The 17,979-nt window shown below is 37.0% G+C and overlaps 1 protein-coding gene across 1 annotated transcript in view; it reads right to left on the bottom strand.

Moving 5' to 3' along the window:
- The window catches only part of MACROD2 (mono-ADP ribosylhydrolase 2), a 1,896,077-nt gene that overhangs the window by 1,432,528 nt on the left and 445,570 nt on the right, over positions 1-17,979 (bottom strand). The window contains exon 4 of the mRNA XM_055345329.1: positions 10,992-11,021. Coding sequence (XP_055201304.1) covers positions 10,992-11,021 — 30 coding nt within the window. The remainder of the gene's footprint in view (positions 1-10,991; positions 11,022-17,979) is intronic.

The following is a 17,979-nucleotide window of genomic DNA, read 5'->3' as shown; positions in this document are numbered from 1 at the left end:
CGGCGTCTCCGCGGAGGGGGCTGCGGGGCGGGAGCGTGAATCCAACAGCGCAGGCCCCGGAGCACAGGGCGCCGGGACACAGCCCAGGATCCGGCCTCCCCCAGGACAGGCAGAGGCCGGGAGGGCCCAGGACAGCGAGGACGCTCCTGCCCCGAGCTGAGCAGATCAGCGGCCCCGCCCCGGAGCCTCCAGGCCCTGCGGACGGAGAGCCGAGAGCCCCGAGCCCGTAGTTCCTGCGGAGGCTGACTCCAGGCTTCCAGAGTTGCCATAGCAACTGCGGCTGTTCCTCCTGGGGCCTGACGGGGTAAACAACCCCCGCTGAGCCCGGCAGCAGGCAGGGGCAGAGCAGCTCCCCCAAGTGCTAACACCTGAAAATCAGCGCAACAGGCCCCTCCCCCAGAAGACCAGCTGGACGGACCAGTGATACTCCCCCGTGTTCCAATACAACTTGTTTTTGGCCACTCTGCACTGAGCAAAATGACTAGAAGGAAAACTTCACCTCAAAAGAAAGAGTCAGAAACAGCCCTCTCTCCCACAGAGTTACAAAATCTGGATTACACTTCAATGTCAGAAAGCCAATTCAGAAGCACTATTCTACAGCTACTGGTGGCTCTAGAAAAAAGCATTAAGGACTCACGAGACTTCATGACTGCAGATTTTAGATCCAATCAGGCAGAAATTAAAAATCAATTGAATGAGATGCAATCCAAACTAGAAGTCCTAACGACGAGGGTTAACGAGGTGGAAGAACGAGTGAGTGACATAGAAGACAAGTTAATGGCAAAGAGGGAAACTGAGGAAAAAAGAGACAATCAATTAAGGGACCATGAAGACAGATTAAGGCAAATAAATGACAGTCTAAGGAAGAAAAACCTACGTTTAATTGGGGTTCCCGAGGGCGCCGAAAGGAACAGAGGGCCAGAATATGTATTTGAACAAATCCTAGCTGAAAACTTTCCCAATCTGGGAAGGGAAACAGGCATTGAGATCCAGGAAATAGAGAGATCCCCCCTAAAATCAATAAAAACCGTTCAACACCTCGACATCTAATAGTGAAGCTTGCAAATTCCAAAGATAAAGAGAAGATCCTTAAAGCAGCAAGAGACAAGAAGTCCCTGACTTTCATGGGGAGGAATATTAGGGTAACAGCAGACCTCTCCACAGAGACGTGGCAGGCCAGAAAGGGCTGGCAGGATATATTCAGGGTCCTAAATGAGAAGAACATGCAACCAAGAATACTTTATCCAGCAAGGCTCTCATTCAAAATGGAAGGAGAGATAAAGAGCTTCCAAGACAGGCAGGAACTGAAAGAATATGTGACCTCCAAACCAGCTCTGCAAGAAATTTTAAGGGGGACTCTTAAAACTCCCCTTTAAGAAGAAGTTCAGTGGAACAATCCACAAAAACAAGGACTAAATAGATATCATGATGACACTAAACTCATATCTGTCAATAGTAACTCTGAACGTGAATGGCCTTAATGACCCCATCAAAAGGCGCAGGGTTTCAGACTGGATAAAAAAACAGGACCCATCTATTTGCTGTCTACAAGAGACTCATTTTAGACAGAAGGACACCTACAACCTGAAAATAAAAGGTTGGAGAACCATTTACCATTCAAATGGTTCTCAAAATATACCCTAAAAACTACAGAACACTTCTGAAAGAAATTGAGGAAGACACAAAGAGATGGAAAAATATTCCATGCTCATGGATTGGCAGAATTAATATTGTGAAAATGTCAATGTTACCCAGGGCAATTTACACATTTAATGCAATCCCTATCAAAATACCATGGACTTTCTTCAGAGACTTAGAACAAATTATTTTAAGATTTGTGTGGAATCAGAAAAGACCCCGAACAGCCAGGGGAATTTTAAAAAAAGAAAACCATATCTGGGGGCATCACAATGCCAGATTTCAGGTTGTACTACAAAGCTGTGGTCATCAAGATAGTGTGGTACTGGCACAAAAACAGACACATAGATCAATGGAACAGAATAGAGAACCCAGAAGTGGACCCTCAACTTTATGGTCAACTAATATTCGGTAAAGGAGGAAAGACGATCCATTGGAAGAAAGACAGTCTCTTCAATAAATGGTGCTGGGAAAATTGGACATCCACATGCAGAAGAATGAAACTGGACCACTCTCTTGCACCATACACAAAGATAAACTCAAAATAGATGAAAGATCTAAATGTGAGACAAGATTCCATCAAAATCCCAGAGGAGAACTCAGGCAACACCCTTTTTGAACTTGGCCACAGTAACCGGAGAAGGACAAACAGTCATTCATTTGGGGAATATGAATAATAGTGAAAGGGAATATAAGAGAAGGGAGAAGAAATGTGTGAGAAATATCAGAAAGGGAGACAAAACATAAAGACTTCTAACTCTGGGAAATGAACTAGGGGTGGTGGAGGGGGAGGAGGGCGGGGGGTGGGGGTGAATGGGTGACGGGCACTGAGGGGGACACTTGACGGGATGAGCACTGGGTGTTATTCTGTATGTTGGTAAATTGAACACCAATAAAAATTAATTTATAAAAAAATAAATAAATAAATAAATAAATAAATAAATAAATAAATAAATAAAGAAGTGCATTACAAAATCAATTCATTGTTTTCAATGAGAAACCCAAATCAAGTAAAATATTAAGAGATTACTGTCCATAAATCTCACTGTCATATGCTTTTCAAGTGTGAGTTTCAACAGCTAAGCCAACCTTCTTAAAACTTTTCCTAAGGTATATCCTTGATCCTATTTCTAAATGAACATCAAATCTCATTAACTGGCACATGAGCAGTATATTCCCTAATTGGAAATGTATCCTTCCAGGTTCTATCAGCTATGGCTGGAATGAAAAGAGGCATTTAATCTGCATAGGGCTACCCCTTTGACAGGGTTTTTAGATGGTGCGGTTTCACTTAGAAGGGGGAGTAGGTATGCAGTCAATCAGAAGAATAACTTTAAAATTTAGCTTTAGACTAAAGACATCATGGTGTTCAAAGTTAGAAGTGGAATAAACAAAACAGGGATCCCTGGGTGGCGCAGCAGTTTGGCGCCTGCCTTTGGCCCAGGAGGCGATCCTGGAGACCCAGGATTGAATCCCACGTCGGGCTCCCGGTGCATGGAGCCTGCTTCTCCCTCTGCCTGTGTCTCTGCTTCTCTCTCTCTCTGTGACTATCATAAAAAAAAAAAAAAAAAAAACATGTCCATGGAATGGCCATTAAAATAGAAAAGTTCAAGCACAGATATGACCTGGACCTCACACTCCTCTCCTTCCTCCACCAGGAAGCATCTGGAAGGCTTAATGACAAATGGCAGACAGGATTAGGGCAACCACAGCTGGGTCAAACTCCTACGAATAGAACTAGACAAGCTTATGTGGAATGAGAAAATCATATAATCAAAATCCAACTGGTATGAGCAGCTGTAGAGCTGGTCCCTAGACTGAGATGCAGGGAAGGTCATCAGAGGAGAAGGCATGGCAGGGAGGAGTCCGTGCTGGGGTTGACCACCTTGCCCAGGTTGACTGGTAGAGGTTTGCTGCCAATACCACCAGCATCAGAGCTCCTTTCTTTAGTTCTAAAATGGGTTGACCCCATTTTAAGTGGCATGCCTAGATGGTCAGGTATCCACTGTTTAACCAAGGTCCAGATATTCTGACTGAAGAGTTAGGAGGCTAACTGAAGTAGAGCAGGGTGTCTATATGATTTCTAAATCACACAGTAGGAAATATAACTGAGTGGGTCCTTTCCTTCCTCTCATGGTAAATCATATTCATCCTCCAAGAGTGACCTCTTCTGGAAAGGCTTCCCCAACCACTCCAAGATGTTGATTTCATCTTTTCTGCTTCATTTTTCCTGTATTAAGAATCTTTCCAGTTCTCAAGATGATGTATAAATAAAAATGTTTAGCTCTAACTGCACCTACTTGTAAGAATCTTTGCTATCTCAACATCAAAACTAGTATAAAAGAGGTAATCAGACATGCTGTTGACTGAAAAGGGGGGGTGGGAATGAAAGGAAAGAAAAAAGGTGGAGAATGAGGGAAGGGAGGAAAAGAGGGACAGAAGAGGGAGGGAGAGGGGACAAAGGCAATAACTAAATGTTGTCAGATCTGGCCTGACTCCTGGCCCCTGTATCCTCCTTCTTCTCTCCTTCCTCACTTCTCAGTCTCCTGACCTCTAGGAGGCTTAACATTCTGCAGTGTCTAGGATCAATCCTCCCTGAGGCAGTCAAGATTCAAGCCTATTTTCTATGGTTTAGTATCATGTCCCTTCCTGTCACTTATCCTAAGACTGGGTCCCTGACCAGAACTGAGATCATTACCACCATCCAGGCCCATGGCTGGGACCCCTCCACCTACTGAGCTTAGGCCAGCTGGCTAACTCACTGTCAGACATGCTTTATGACCTCTCTTCAGGGGCAACCCAACAGCCGACCAGCTTTCACTGGACTTGGTCCCTCTCTGCTGATCAGCAGCAGCAGATAATGCTGATCATTCCTCTCAGCATGCTCAAGGCCTGGCCAGATCTCAAGGTTCAACAAGAGTGAAACACAGAATCTCTGTGGGGATTTTTGAGCAATGGAGTGATATATGCCAGAGGAAGGCTCTTGGTGTGTGATATATGCCAGAGGAAGGCTCTTTGGTGTGTAGAAAGAGGGTGAGAAGGCAATCCACTTTGCCTGTGAATGTTTACAAAGTAATTTATGAAAAACAGCCACTTAAACACACTCAAAAAGCTCTTTAAATATGTTGTTTTCCATGTTAGGAATTCTTAGAAACAAATCAGATTTTTTTGTAAAAAGATTATTTTTCAGCACATCTGTTTTGCTTTTTAAAGAAGGAGTCTGATACCTGAAACACTTGAAAGAACCTGAGGAATTATATCAGTGAAACAGGGACCGTGATTAGTTACAGGGAAAGGGTGTGTTTATTGCCAAATCAATCATTAATACTGATACACAGTAGTGACTGAACCAGTATTTGTTGAATGAATGAATGAACATGTCCACATCTATGTGTTTATATGTAGAAGAAGGTGATAGGTGGATGGAGATTTACCAATGAAATCTATTGCATAACACCAAGTAGTTTTATGATTTCAGGGCTTTTAAAGCATGTATTTTGATATCTCACACAAACTCCATGAACATATAAGTGGACTTTAATAACAAAAAGCATTAGGAGTTCTCTCTGCAAGTACAGACTATCTAAACAAGAAATAAGAGACCTCGGAGGAACAGTTACTAACCCCAGGCCACTGAACCTTATTCATCTAAGGAGCACAAAGAAAGCAAGAAGCCTTTGGAAATGGTAAAGGTGATAAAATATGCTATATCTCATTCTAGAAAAATGGCTTTCATGTACTACTTAGTGGTAGTTGCTTATACTTAGAGTTTTAAGATTAACCCGCCACAGAAACACCTCAAGGATGAGCTAAAAATTATAGTATTGATACAAATATATGTGTGTATATGTTTAAAACAGCAGCCCTACTAAATATGTGTATAAAAATACCAACCTTAAATTGCCACTTTGTCAGGAAATGTCATTTAAATAGTCTAACATTGTGCTTCAAGGTTTAGCACTCAGAGGCTCTGACAGACTGGAAAAGGAAGCAAATTCCATGAATAATGTCCTATTTGGTCTATCAGAAAGTACTGGCCTTATGTTAATTATTGTGACAATGAGAGGGAAAATATCTGAAGTAAGAGATTATAAATTTTGTTCTGGTCTATTTAATGCAATGATCTAAAAGAAATCAAGGAATTAACTCTTTAATTCTGATTTTTCTTTCTAATTCTGCTTCTTCACATAATTTGAGGCTAGATGCAAATATTGGGGTTTTTTTTATTATATATTCCAAAAGTACATCACAGGACTTTGTGCATGTAAGACATTCTCATTACAGACGAGTGAACAGGTAATTAAAATGCAATGTATTCTAAGACTGAACCTCAAATACACAAAAAAGTGCATGAATCTGGGCAGCAATCCAAAGCAATCCAAATACTGTAAGACAGTGCCATTGTATGTACTTTCAAATTATCAATTGAGGCTGAGACTTGTGAAAATAAGCCAAGGAAAACATCTCCATATCCCAGATACATGTTTTCCTGTCCTCTCGTTCATTTTTCCTGGTATAAAGTTATTTACCTGAGCACAGAAATAGCAAATCAGAAGAACAAATATATATTAAAAATCACAGAGGAAAGGCAAAGAGCTCTAGAGTGGAAATCAAGAACCCTGTCTTCTCATTCAATGTTTGCCCTTTATAAGCTATATAACATTGAAGAAGTCACCAAATATCCCAAAGTCTCATTTTGCTCACCATTAATTTAATAATAATAATAATAAGAAGAATAACACTGATCTCATTTGAACACTGTGGCAGAGAAAGTTACTATGTATTTACCATATGATTTCCTCTTCCTGGAAACTGCAGGATCCACTCTTCCCAGTCTTCCTTGTGGTTAGGTTGAATGGGGGGTGTGGAGGTGGTTGTCACCTGCCTAAATTCTAACCAGTGAAATATGAACAAAAGTGATATACGCCATTCCCAAACTGGTCTGTAAATATATTTCACAAGATCCTCTAGCTCTCTCCTCCTATACTGTGACATTCTTAGCAGCCACACATCAGACAGTATAGCTTATAACACCCTGAGTCTCTGAATTGCCACCTATAGGAAAGCATAAGTAGGAGAGCCAATAATCCTATTTAGCCTACGATGTGAGCAAGGAAACTCATTTTATTAAGCCATTAAGATTTTTAGGCTTATTGGATACCACATATAATATAGCCTATCCTTACTAATAAAATGGCAAAATTAGAAAATAAATTTTACTTGGTTTATATATTAATGGGCTATACAGCTAGCTATACAGGGTAGTACTGGTAGCAATGATAGAAAGCTTGTAAAAACTTATCAGAAATCCTAAGGTATTTTTGACATTATACCATTACGTAGGTAACATAAAGTCATCCTGAAAGGTAGAATTCAATCACCACAGACCAGTTAAATACTTATATAAGAAATTAGCATTTGTCTCTGCCTTTAATATATCTAGGAAATAAAGACAGAGATGATCCATTTCACCTGAAATGATTGGGTATTTGTAACTTCATCACCTGTGTTTATTACAATGAATGAAGTCTGATCTGTGACACTAAATTTCTAGAAAGAGTGACCTCTAGCCCAAAGATAAAAATTCACACTGGTGTGAAGTGATTCTCTCACTTTCAAATAAGAACTGAAAAAAAAAAAAAAAAAAAAAAAAAAAGAACTGAGAGGATGATAGTGACCTTTTTTTTTTTTTTTTAAATCTCCTTTTAGGAAACCATTCTTCTTGGTTTATAAGCACTCAGAAAAAAAACAACACAATGTGAAGATTTTACAGATAATACAATTTTATATACACTGATTTTGTCTAAATTTCAAGTACTATTTACATACAATTGGGGGGGGAGCCTTCCTGAGGGCCTGAAAAAATGGTACCTAAGATAGCATTATTATTTTCTCGATCAAATTGTTTAGTCGATCAATAAATTATTCCCTTTAGAGATTTTTGGAGATATATCAATTCAAGAGAATTACATCAATTCAATTACCCCTTATTGGATAATTATTGTTACTTTACAAATATCACTGACAGGATTAAAAAGATTTGTCATAGAATCAGAAGACAAATTCCATTCAAAGAAGGATAAAAATGTCCCTTAAATTTAATTTAAGGAACATGTACTTTAGAGCAATCTTGACATATCTGGAAGTACATAAATAAATTTAAACCCATCAATGACCTACTTTAAAGAAAGAAATTACAGCCATCTTAAATACTTGCAATTTATCTTTATGATGATGCCAAGTCACTAATTTTAGAATTCGGAAATTAGAAATTATAGCAAAAACTGCATTTTAGCAAAATCAACAATCTAGAGGCAGACAGTAAAGTATATACTTCAGGTAAACAGAAACCTAAGTTTGCCTATTTCTGAATTTCTTGACACTGCTAAGAATTCATAATGTATCTTCTCACACAGGTTAGAAGAACCATAAGAAAATACAGGCCAGATCACTAGAGTTAATTCTATATACATATATACACCAACTGTGTTTCCACATACTGAAACGAAGCAGCTTGGTAAGGCTTTCTGAACAGTAGCCTACCTTTCACTATGGTAGGGAACTACTTATTGCCTATCAAAACCACCACTCTCCCCTTCCTTCTTAGAGAACAAAGTCCTAATTCCAGCAATTCCATTTTTAGGTATTTATCTGAAGAAAATTAAAATGCTAATTCAAAAAAAACAAGCACTCCTATGTTCATAACAGCATTATTTACAATAGCTAAGCTATAGAAGGAACCTAAATATCCAGAGACAGATGAACGGATAAAAATATAGGAGATATATATATCTGATTTTAGTTTCCAAATAAAATGTGTGTATATAAATATAAGTATATATGTATATATGAATATATGTATATATATATACACACACAGACACACACATAGTGTGTATATCACACACACAAACACACACACACACAATGGAATTGCACCCATCCATACTAAAGAATGAAATCTTTCCATGTGCAATAATATGGATGGACCTAGAAGGTAATATGCTAAGTAAAATAAGTCAGACAAGACAAATACCATGATTTTACTCATGTGTGGAATCTAAAAAACAAAACATCATTAAAAAATAACAAATAAGTAAGCAAACAAAACAAAATAGAAACAGACTTATAGATAGAGAGAACCAGAGGGTAGGAGGGTAAGAAGATGGATGAAATAAGTAAGGGAAATCAAGAGGTACAACTTTCCAGTTATATAATAAATAACACAGAGAGATGTAACGTACAGAACAAGGAATACAGTTAATAATATTGTAACAACCTTGCAATGAGGATAGATGATAACTAGACTTATTATAGTGACCACTTCATAATATATGTAAATTTTGAATCATTATGTTGTACACCTGAAATTAATACCACTCTGTATGTCAACTGTTCTTCAATAAGAAAGGGAAGGGAAGGGAGAGGGCAAGAGAGAGTGAAAGATAGAGAGGGAGAGAGAAGGGAGAAAGGAAGGGAGGAAAGAAAGCGTTTCAATCTCTCTGGTAGTGAGATCTGAAAAACCTGCAGAATCTTATGACCCTGCCCTTGATTTCATCTAAAAAGAAGTTTCTTAAATACGTCACTCCACTTGTCTCTCCTACCTTTAATAGAGATGACCTAACACACATCTGCTATATGCCAGAAGTACCAAGTTCTTCCCCCTTCTTCCACATGCCCATTATTCCTCCTGACCCCCATATCTATAATGGCTAGAGCTCCATTTACTCCAGTTACTACCATGGACCCCTGAGTTCTATGCACTAGGGGAAAAAGACCAAAAAAGTAAGAGTTTGAATGTTTGATGACACCATGGAATTACTCTCCTACCAGCTAGCCATGCCTGCAGCTCCCCAGGATCATGGGAAACAGGGGCTCATTCCATCCACCTCCGTGGGCCACACACAGGCACTGGGAAAACCACTTTATAAGAGAGCACCATTTTCAACAGAACCACATCAGCCGTAGGCCTAGGGTTGGGTTGGCCTGTAAAATGCTGCAAACGGTCACAGGGGTCAGCTAGGGTACATTCAAGGGCCACAGGTTGGGTCAGTAAAAAAAAAAACAACCCACTCCCACTCTCTAGTCTGTATCTAGACTACTTGTACATGAGAAAGATTTTTCCTATTTAATAGTATTCATCAAATTTGTTAAAATACTAATGTGTTTTGTAAGAATATCAGCACTATGGGGGATTTATTTTAATAATGTTTTCTTTACAAAAGAGACCTAGAGATAAAAATTCACTGGAACCCAACTCTGAAGGAAAATTTTCCCTTCTAATTTCCCAAAAATATAATGAGAAATCCTGTCAATTTATATTTTCTAAAGTACTTTAGGGAAGAAAACAAGAAATAGTCTACCATAGAATGTACATTAATGTGATAATATGAAGAGTACTTTCTAGATTTATTTTTCTATATTTCTACTTCCAGGATTCTGTTTTCTAAAAATCTGTTGATTCCTATATATGAACAATGATTAAGATTTTAGTTTCCAAATAAAATTTACCCAATAACCTCCTCATGATGGCCAGGGAATTTTTTTTGAAAGCCTAAATCTCAGTGCAATTATATTTACTTCAACGATATACATGAAAAGAAGGAGCAATTGGGGAAAAAACAAAGAGGAAGAGAGAAAACAAACCTATTTATGTCTACATGGGTCTAACACGACTATATTCTATTGTATATTTCCCCCCCTACTATATTAGATATAGATGGGCTAGGAAAGTTTTCATCTTTCAACGCAGAAATTAAAATAATAATAATAATAATAATAATAATAATAATTAATAATAAAGAAATTAAAATAATAAACATCTCCAAGATTTTGGTACCAAAAAAATACTCTCTTCATCTCAATTTGATCTCATTTATTCTCCTCTAAACAAGCTAAGAGAAAAAGCAAAATGCAGATGTTAATTTCCTAAGTGGCTGATATATCAAGCTCTCATGCTACAAAGCCATAACTTTTGTAAAATCATTCTGATAGGAAAAAAACCCTAAAACTGCAAATCTCCAAACGTATTATTTTGGAATTTATATCAAAAGTGACTCCATCATTTCCTATATGTGTGTTTGTCTCAATAGCTTAGAGCTGTTACAGCTTATGCCAAAGGTAGAAATACAGTTTGATGAGAAGAAAAACAATATTCCACATATTTTGAAGTCTTTCAAAATTACATTTAGGCTAACCAATATATGTATTTTTATTATAAATTATTTTCTAGAAGATTATCATTTTTTGTTTAATAATTACAGTTAATTTTCTTATAAGTATCATAGAACTTAATATCTTGTGGTTGGTGTAGTAAAAAATATATTGTAAAATAAGTGATGTTCAGGACTTACCACCTCCTCCTCCAAGAAGACTGGCATTTGCTGTTTAAAACAAAACAAACAAAAACAATTAAATAATATATAAAAACTATAATATGTCAATAATATGTCAGATAGTCTAAGAAAAACCTGGTGGTGATCATGTCTCATAAATACACACAAACTCACACTACGCACTTTCATATAAAGATAGCATTTATTACTGCTTTATGATGATATGAAAATTAAAATAATTCACTATCTTTTTTCTCTTCAAATGACTATTTTTATATGTACTCCCTTCTAATAAATGAGGTACATATTATGATTCTTTTATTTTCTATTCTGTATCGAAATTAATCTTCTATGTTCTCTGTTTCATCAAGTAGAGATAGAATAATGCTATTTAGGCAATTCGATGATTTCAAAGGACAATGTAACATAATAATAATAATAATTTTAATAAAATCTCATCAAATAAAGTATCCTGACACTGTACAGTAAGAACCCTTAACCAGTAACAGATTTATTACTTTTAGCATTAATTTTTTATTTGAAGGAAAGAAAAGCATTTTCATAAAATAATGTTGTGCCATTTCTTATACAGTTATCCATTATTCTAGCACACATATTTCTAGAAGCCAAATAATAAGCAAAATATAAGATAATTCCATTTGAATTCGTTTCAAGAGGTCAAAGTTTTATGAAGCTCCATTGCAGGTTTCTATGTAAGTAGTAAAAACATTATGCCTATGTTTATCTTGTCATTATAACAGCCAGAAAACAAAAGTTAATACACACCACACTGAGTTTTATTCCATAGAGTTCTTATGTATAATAGGCATTATCTCATGCCATTATATAAAAAAAAGAAATCCTACAGCAGTATAAAGAAAGAATGTGGCATCCAAGATCTCTTTCTTTGTGTAACTTGAACTACCAAAACATTAAAGAAATCATTTAGGAAAGAGAAGTAGGAATCTTTAACTTGAACTTCAGTGTGCTGTCCACAGACCATGCATTGCCATTGTAAGAGAAGCAAAAATCTGTTACTAATTCCATCAATAGGCATTTTTGCAACAAATGCCCATATTCATAGTTCCATGAGGTTAAATATGTGATAATGTATATAACACTAAAGAGAATATCATGAAAATGCATAAAGACCACATGCCTATGAAGGCCTTGTCAATATGTCAGTATTAGAGCATCAAATCTTATTTCATATCACCTTCCAAGGACAGGGTCATCTAATTGCTGCCCTTGCCTTCCTCTCAGTACTTATTCCACAAACATGGACTAGATAGCAATGTCATTAATCAATCACAAATAAAACACATTCCTGATGTCATAAAATCTTCTGTCATTCTGTCAACTCAGGTCCCAAATCTATCTGACTTCACAGTGAGAGTGCATAGTTACATAGATGGTAGCCTGGACTTAATGTCCTGCACCAAATTAATCTTTATAGCTGTTGAAGTGGTAACTTGTTGCAGGGGCAAGAGGAAACATGCTGTGAATTCTATTTTGGTTCCCATACTCCTTTGTGAATGGCAGAATTTTCACGATCAACCCATGTCTCTTGGCTAAATCAAATATTTTCTAAAATCTTAGCTATATGCATTTATAAAACCACATGGCATTTCGCACTCCTGCTGATTATTTATTTTTATATTTCCTTGAGAACTACTTCCCTATCTATAAGTTTTCCAGATCCCTGAAACTGTTTTTCTCCAACTTTCACATATTCATTCATAAAGAAAGTTATTTCCAAGAAAAAATAACAAGAGTGGTAGTTTTCACTCAAATTATGGCCAGGAGCACAATAACACGATGTAGCTACTTTCACCCAATGTTTTGCTCAATAAAGGTAGAGGTTGCCTGTTTTGAGAACATAGCCCAAGGTCCCTCTATTTAACTAAGCCCTTATCCAATAGATGTGGGTGGATGAGTAGGCATAGGTATAGGAACTAGAATCCCAGTGCCGGAGAACCATCAAGTCAATATATGTCAGATGTGTGCTCATGTCTAGATCAGTGTCTCTGGTCACATTTTAATATCAATATAGAACTACTTTACCAAACTGTGGCATTCTGCATGGTATATTATCAACTTTTTTTTTTTTGAGAGAGTGAGAGAGAGAGAGCAGGGGTAGAGAGGAGGAGAGGGAGGAAGAGACTTTTAACCAGGCTCTGCACTGGGTGTGGAGCCTGAAACAGGGCTTCATCTCGCCATCCTCAACATGACCTGAACTGAAATCAAGAGTTGGGAGCATAACTGACTGAGTCACCTAGGTGTCAAGATTTTTTTTTTTATGATAGTCACACAGAGAGAGAGAGAGAGAGAGGCAGAAACACAGGCAGAGGGAGAAGCAGGCTCCATGCACCAGGAGCCCGACGTGGGATTCGATCCCTAATCTCCAGGATGCGCCCTGGGCCAAAGGCAGGCACTAAACCGCTGTGCCACCCAGGGATCCCCGGTGTCAAGATTTTTAAGATAATTTCATGTGCATTATCATTCATGTAATAGGACTTAATCTAGGCTGCTAAAATATATTCACACACACACACTATATATATAGTGAATATTTTTGTGTATATATATGTGTGTGTGTGTATATATATATATTCAAAGCAATTCTAATAACTATAACCTGGGTAATGATTTTTCTAAAGAATTCATGAAATCTAAGCCTATTTTATCAATGTTTGTTCTCATAATTTTTTTATTTATTTTTTATTTATGATAGTCACACACAGAGAGAGAGAGAGAGAGGCAGAGACATAGGCAGAGTGAGAAGCAGGCTCCATGCACCGGGAGCCTGACGTGGGATCCCGGGTCTCCAGGATCGCGCCCTGGGCCAAAGGCAGGCGCCAAACCGCTGCGCCACCCATGGATCCCCTGTTCTCATAATTTTTTTAATATAATGTTTATTAGCAAAAATATCAAGGCAATTTTCTTCAGTAAAAATGACATAAATGAAGGCAAATAAAAGTGAACCTTTTATCAGGATTTTGAATATAATCTTTCCCTTCACAAAGCACCTTATATATAACTGATGCTCAACATTTATTAGTCAGATGGATTGTTTCTTCCATTTTACAAAAGTGAAAATGACTTTTGTATGTTTAAAATTAATAGTCATTTAATTTCTACTTAATTATCTCTAATAAATTGAGGTACATCCCAATTAAATAGAAGCCCCTAAAGATGTGGTCTGAGTTTAATAGTTTGGACTGCATCAAGAAGCTCTCAATACATTTTTTCTAACGGGATAATTCGTAAGTTTAGTCCAACTTCTTTTGATACTAGAGGTATTTGTTTATTGAAGTGTGTGGAAAAAGTAAACGTTGGTCCTTTTTCTGCTTGTAAAACCAAGGACTATCAAAAAAAACTCTTAAAATTTCTTTGGAAATACTTAATGACTAAGGATGTAAAAATGTTTATATATTTCTGTCCCTATCTAAGTCCCTTGCTAGAGGGAATTTCAGAAGTGCTTCTTGTTATTCCCAAAGCTTCTCAGAGAAGGAAAGGAGAAAAGAAACAAAGAAAACTTGAAGTTTATGAGCATAATATCACTGCTTCCAAAATAAGATTTAAAAATCTCTTTTCTGAGCATGCTTACTGACACTATTATTATTCATATTTTCCTAAATAAAATATCCTTTCTATTACCAGAGAGGTAGAGGAAAAAAAAATCAAGCTACAGTAATTGCCTCAAAAATCAATTAAATGAGAAACTAAAATGAGCCATTATAAGTTAATGAATCTGTGTATTGCACTTTTTTGTCCCCCCCAAAATAACAACTCAATGAGATAAACAGTTTCACTGTTTATAAAGCAAAAGGCAAAACAAAACACAAAAATGAAAAACAGTGAATATAAAATGGGAGAAAGATTTACCTAAATCTAATTTCAAAATGGCAAATATGGAGAATTTATTTATGATATCCTAACCAAATGACTAATTTTTTAGAGTTTTTAAGAAATTATTTTCTTCCATTTGAACTCAGTTCTGAAATTTTTAATGAAAATTATCAAATTTTTATAGGTATATCCACTTTTAAATTATCAAAACCATAGGGAAAAGTGAATTCAATTAGGAATCCTTTTCTTGGGATAATCAGCCTAAATGAAAAATGATCATGGTACTTACCAATAGTATCATTCATTATTTCATGTGTTTCTCAGAACATAAATGGAATATTACATTACCTTCTTTCTAAAAATAAAAATATCTTGAATGACCCTCTGTGTGCATATACATGTCTGTGTGTGCATGCATTTGTATCCTTTTACAAATACAATTAAATTATGTATCAAATGATGAAAAATAAAATTACTATATACTATAAGTAATCTTCCATTACTGGAAGATCCTAAGTGAAATGCATGCCATAACATTGTTAGAAATTTAAGACAGCTGTAGTTAATCAGACCCCTAAAGCACTTTTCCTCCTAATATCTCAAAATCCTTTTTAGTCTGTATAGGGTAATAGAAAGAGCCAGGTAACCTGTTTTACTTCTGCCTCAGTTTCTAAATAGTCCAGTGGGTTTAGTAAGTCATAGTCAACTACCTTATCTATATTCTTCCATCAGGAAATTTAGAATTAACAGGGATGGCAAACAAATTTCAAATAATTCTGATTCATTAATTAGAAAAGACTGTCAGTATCTCTCTCTCTCTCTCTCTCTCTCTCTCTCTCTCTCTCTCTCTCTCTCTCTTGCTTTTATTTATTTATTCATGAAAGACACAGAGAGAGAAGCAGAAACATAGGCAGAGGGAGAAGCAGGCTCCCTGCAGGAAACCTGAGAGGGACTTGATCCCAGGACCCCAGGATCATGACCTGAGTGAAAAACAGACTCAACTGCTGAGCTGCCCAGGTACCCCAATTGTCAGTATCTCTTGATTTGAGCAGAATTCGAAAGCTAAATCTAGGCTGAGTGGGAAAGAGAACTATGATCAGTTAATACTGATCACAGAGTGGGGTAAGGAGAATTGAAATGGCAGCAGGCATGACATATATTGGAGATCTGTACATCAGTTAACTTCTCTTAGTTTTGACAGTTCTCTTAGATTTGACAGTTTCTGATGCAATAAAATTTTATTCAGTAATCTTAAGAAACAAAGCCACTACCCAACACATGCCAGCCTTGTATTTTAGCATACTTAACAGCCCCCGCAGTTTGTGAGTCAGAAATATAGTAGCTCTTGTTTATCCACAGGGGACATCTTCGAAGACACCTGCAGTAGATGCCTGAAACTTCAGATAGTACCATAATCTATGCATACTATGTTTTTTTTTCTTTGCATATGGTAAAGTTTAATTTATAAATTGGGCACAGTAAAAGATTGAGAACAACAATAATAAAACATTTTTTTAAAGGACTGTAATTAAAGTTAGGTAAATGTGGTCTTTCTCTCTCTCTCAGAATATGGTGTGCTGCACTCACACTTCTTTTTGTGATGATATGAGATTATAAAATGCCTACCTGAGAAGATGAAGTGAGGTGAATGATGTAAGCACTGTATGTAATGTTAGGTTTTAACGCAAAGCAGGTGATCCTCCTTCTGATAATACATCAGGATCACCTGCCTCCAGATCATATGGTTGACCTCAGATAACTGAAACCCCAGAAAGTGAAATGCAGATGAGGGGGAACTGCTGTAATCCAGTCTGTGAAAAATCCAGACTGGGAGATGTAACTCATGCTATGAGCTAAACTGGCCTGGTAAGTGTTTGAAACAAGTTTGTATTCCACTTACCAAGATAATTTCTATTATCTTTACAGTAATCATTTGTTTGCATCCTATTTCTATCCCCACCCAAGACTATCTGGCAAACAAGCAACAGCCTGGGAGACTAGTATTTAAACATTGATTAAGAGCAGTCCAGGTGGCTCGGCGGTTTAGTGCCGCCTTCAGTCCAGGGTGTGATCCTGGAGACCTGGGATCAAGTCCCCCTAGAGTCGGGCTCTGCATGGAGCCTGCTTCTCCCTCTGCCTGTGTCTCTGCCTCTCTCTGTGCCTCTCAGGAATAAGTAAATAAAATCTTTAAAAAAACAAACAAAAAATTGATTAAGACTGTGCAGAGTTTGTTTGCTTTTCGTTATAAAAGAAATTGTACTTTTATTCTAACAGGATCCTGACCACCAAGTTTATTTATTCTGCTTTCTTATTACAATAGAGCACATGGGATGTCAAATGATTGTTGGCAAAAAATTCCCCAGAAGCTCTATGTAAAACACTATTTCATTCACAACATGTTATCCTAAAAGATACAAAAGATGAAATATCACCTGTTAGAATGGCACATTATATTCCTTACAATGTGAAGCTCAAAGTAGGAAGTGCTAAAACATCTAAGACTAAAATCCCAAGCATGTGAATGACTCTAGCACTACTTTATACAGGGAGCAACCATCCCAAGTGACAGCTGTGGAAATACAATCTACACAGACAAATACAGCCATCAGTTTGGCAACAACTCTCTGTTCATGCTTTACTAGATTTATACCTTCTAAACAAAATCAAGGGAATGCCAGAGCACTGGTATAATATCCTGCTTTGAAGCTGACAAAGAGAGAAAATTAAACATAGGCTTAACTATCTCACATGCAGAAACCAGGCATAAACACAAGATTAATAGTTTACATTTTATACTAACTGCAGAATTTAAAGAAACCATTGATTATTCCAGGGTCTGTGTGTTTTATATAAGTTGGAACCTACTATGAAGCCAAAAATAGAATACAATAAGCCTTACTGTTGATGAATAGGTGAAAAAGCATCAGGAATTAGAAAACTTACTTGGGAGTATTAATAAAGAAAACAAAACATAATGACTTCTGTTGCAGCATGAGGGAGGAGAAGAGCTGCCCCTTGTTAGCCAATTTGGCTTCACCAGCTACAACTCTATGTATTCAATGACTTCAAGAAATACTGCAACATGGGAGGAAAACCACGTATTTTGCCCAATTCCTTCATTTTACAGAAGTGGATCAAAGAGGTCAGGTGACTT

Source organism: Nyctereutes procyonoides, unplaced genomic scaffold (genome assembly GCF_905146905.1).
Source record: "Nyctereutes procyonoides isolate TBG_1078 unplaced genomic scaffold, NYPRO_anot_genome, whole genome shotgun sequence".
Taxonomy (NCBI): Eukaryota; Metazoa; Chordata; class Mammalia; order Carnivora; family Canidae; genus Nyctereutes; species Nyctereutes procyonoides.
Note: the sequence above shows the minus strand (reverse complement) of the source record. Positions and strands in the feature narration are given on the sequence as shown.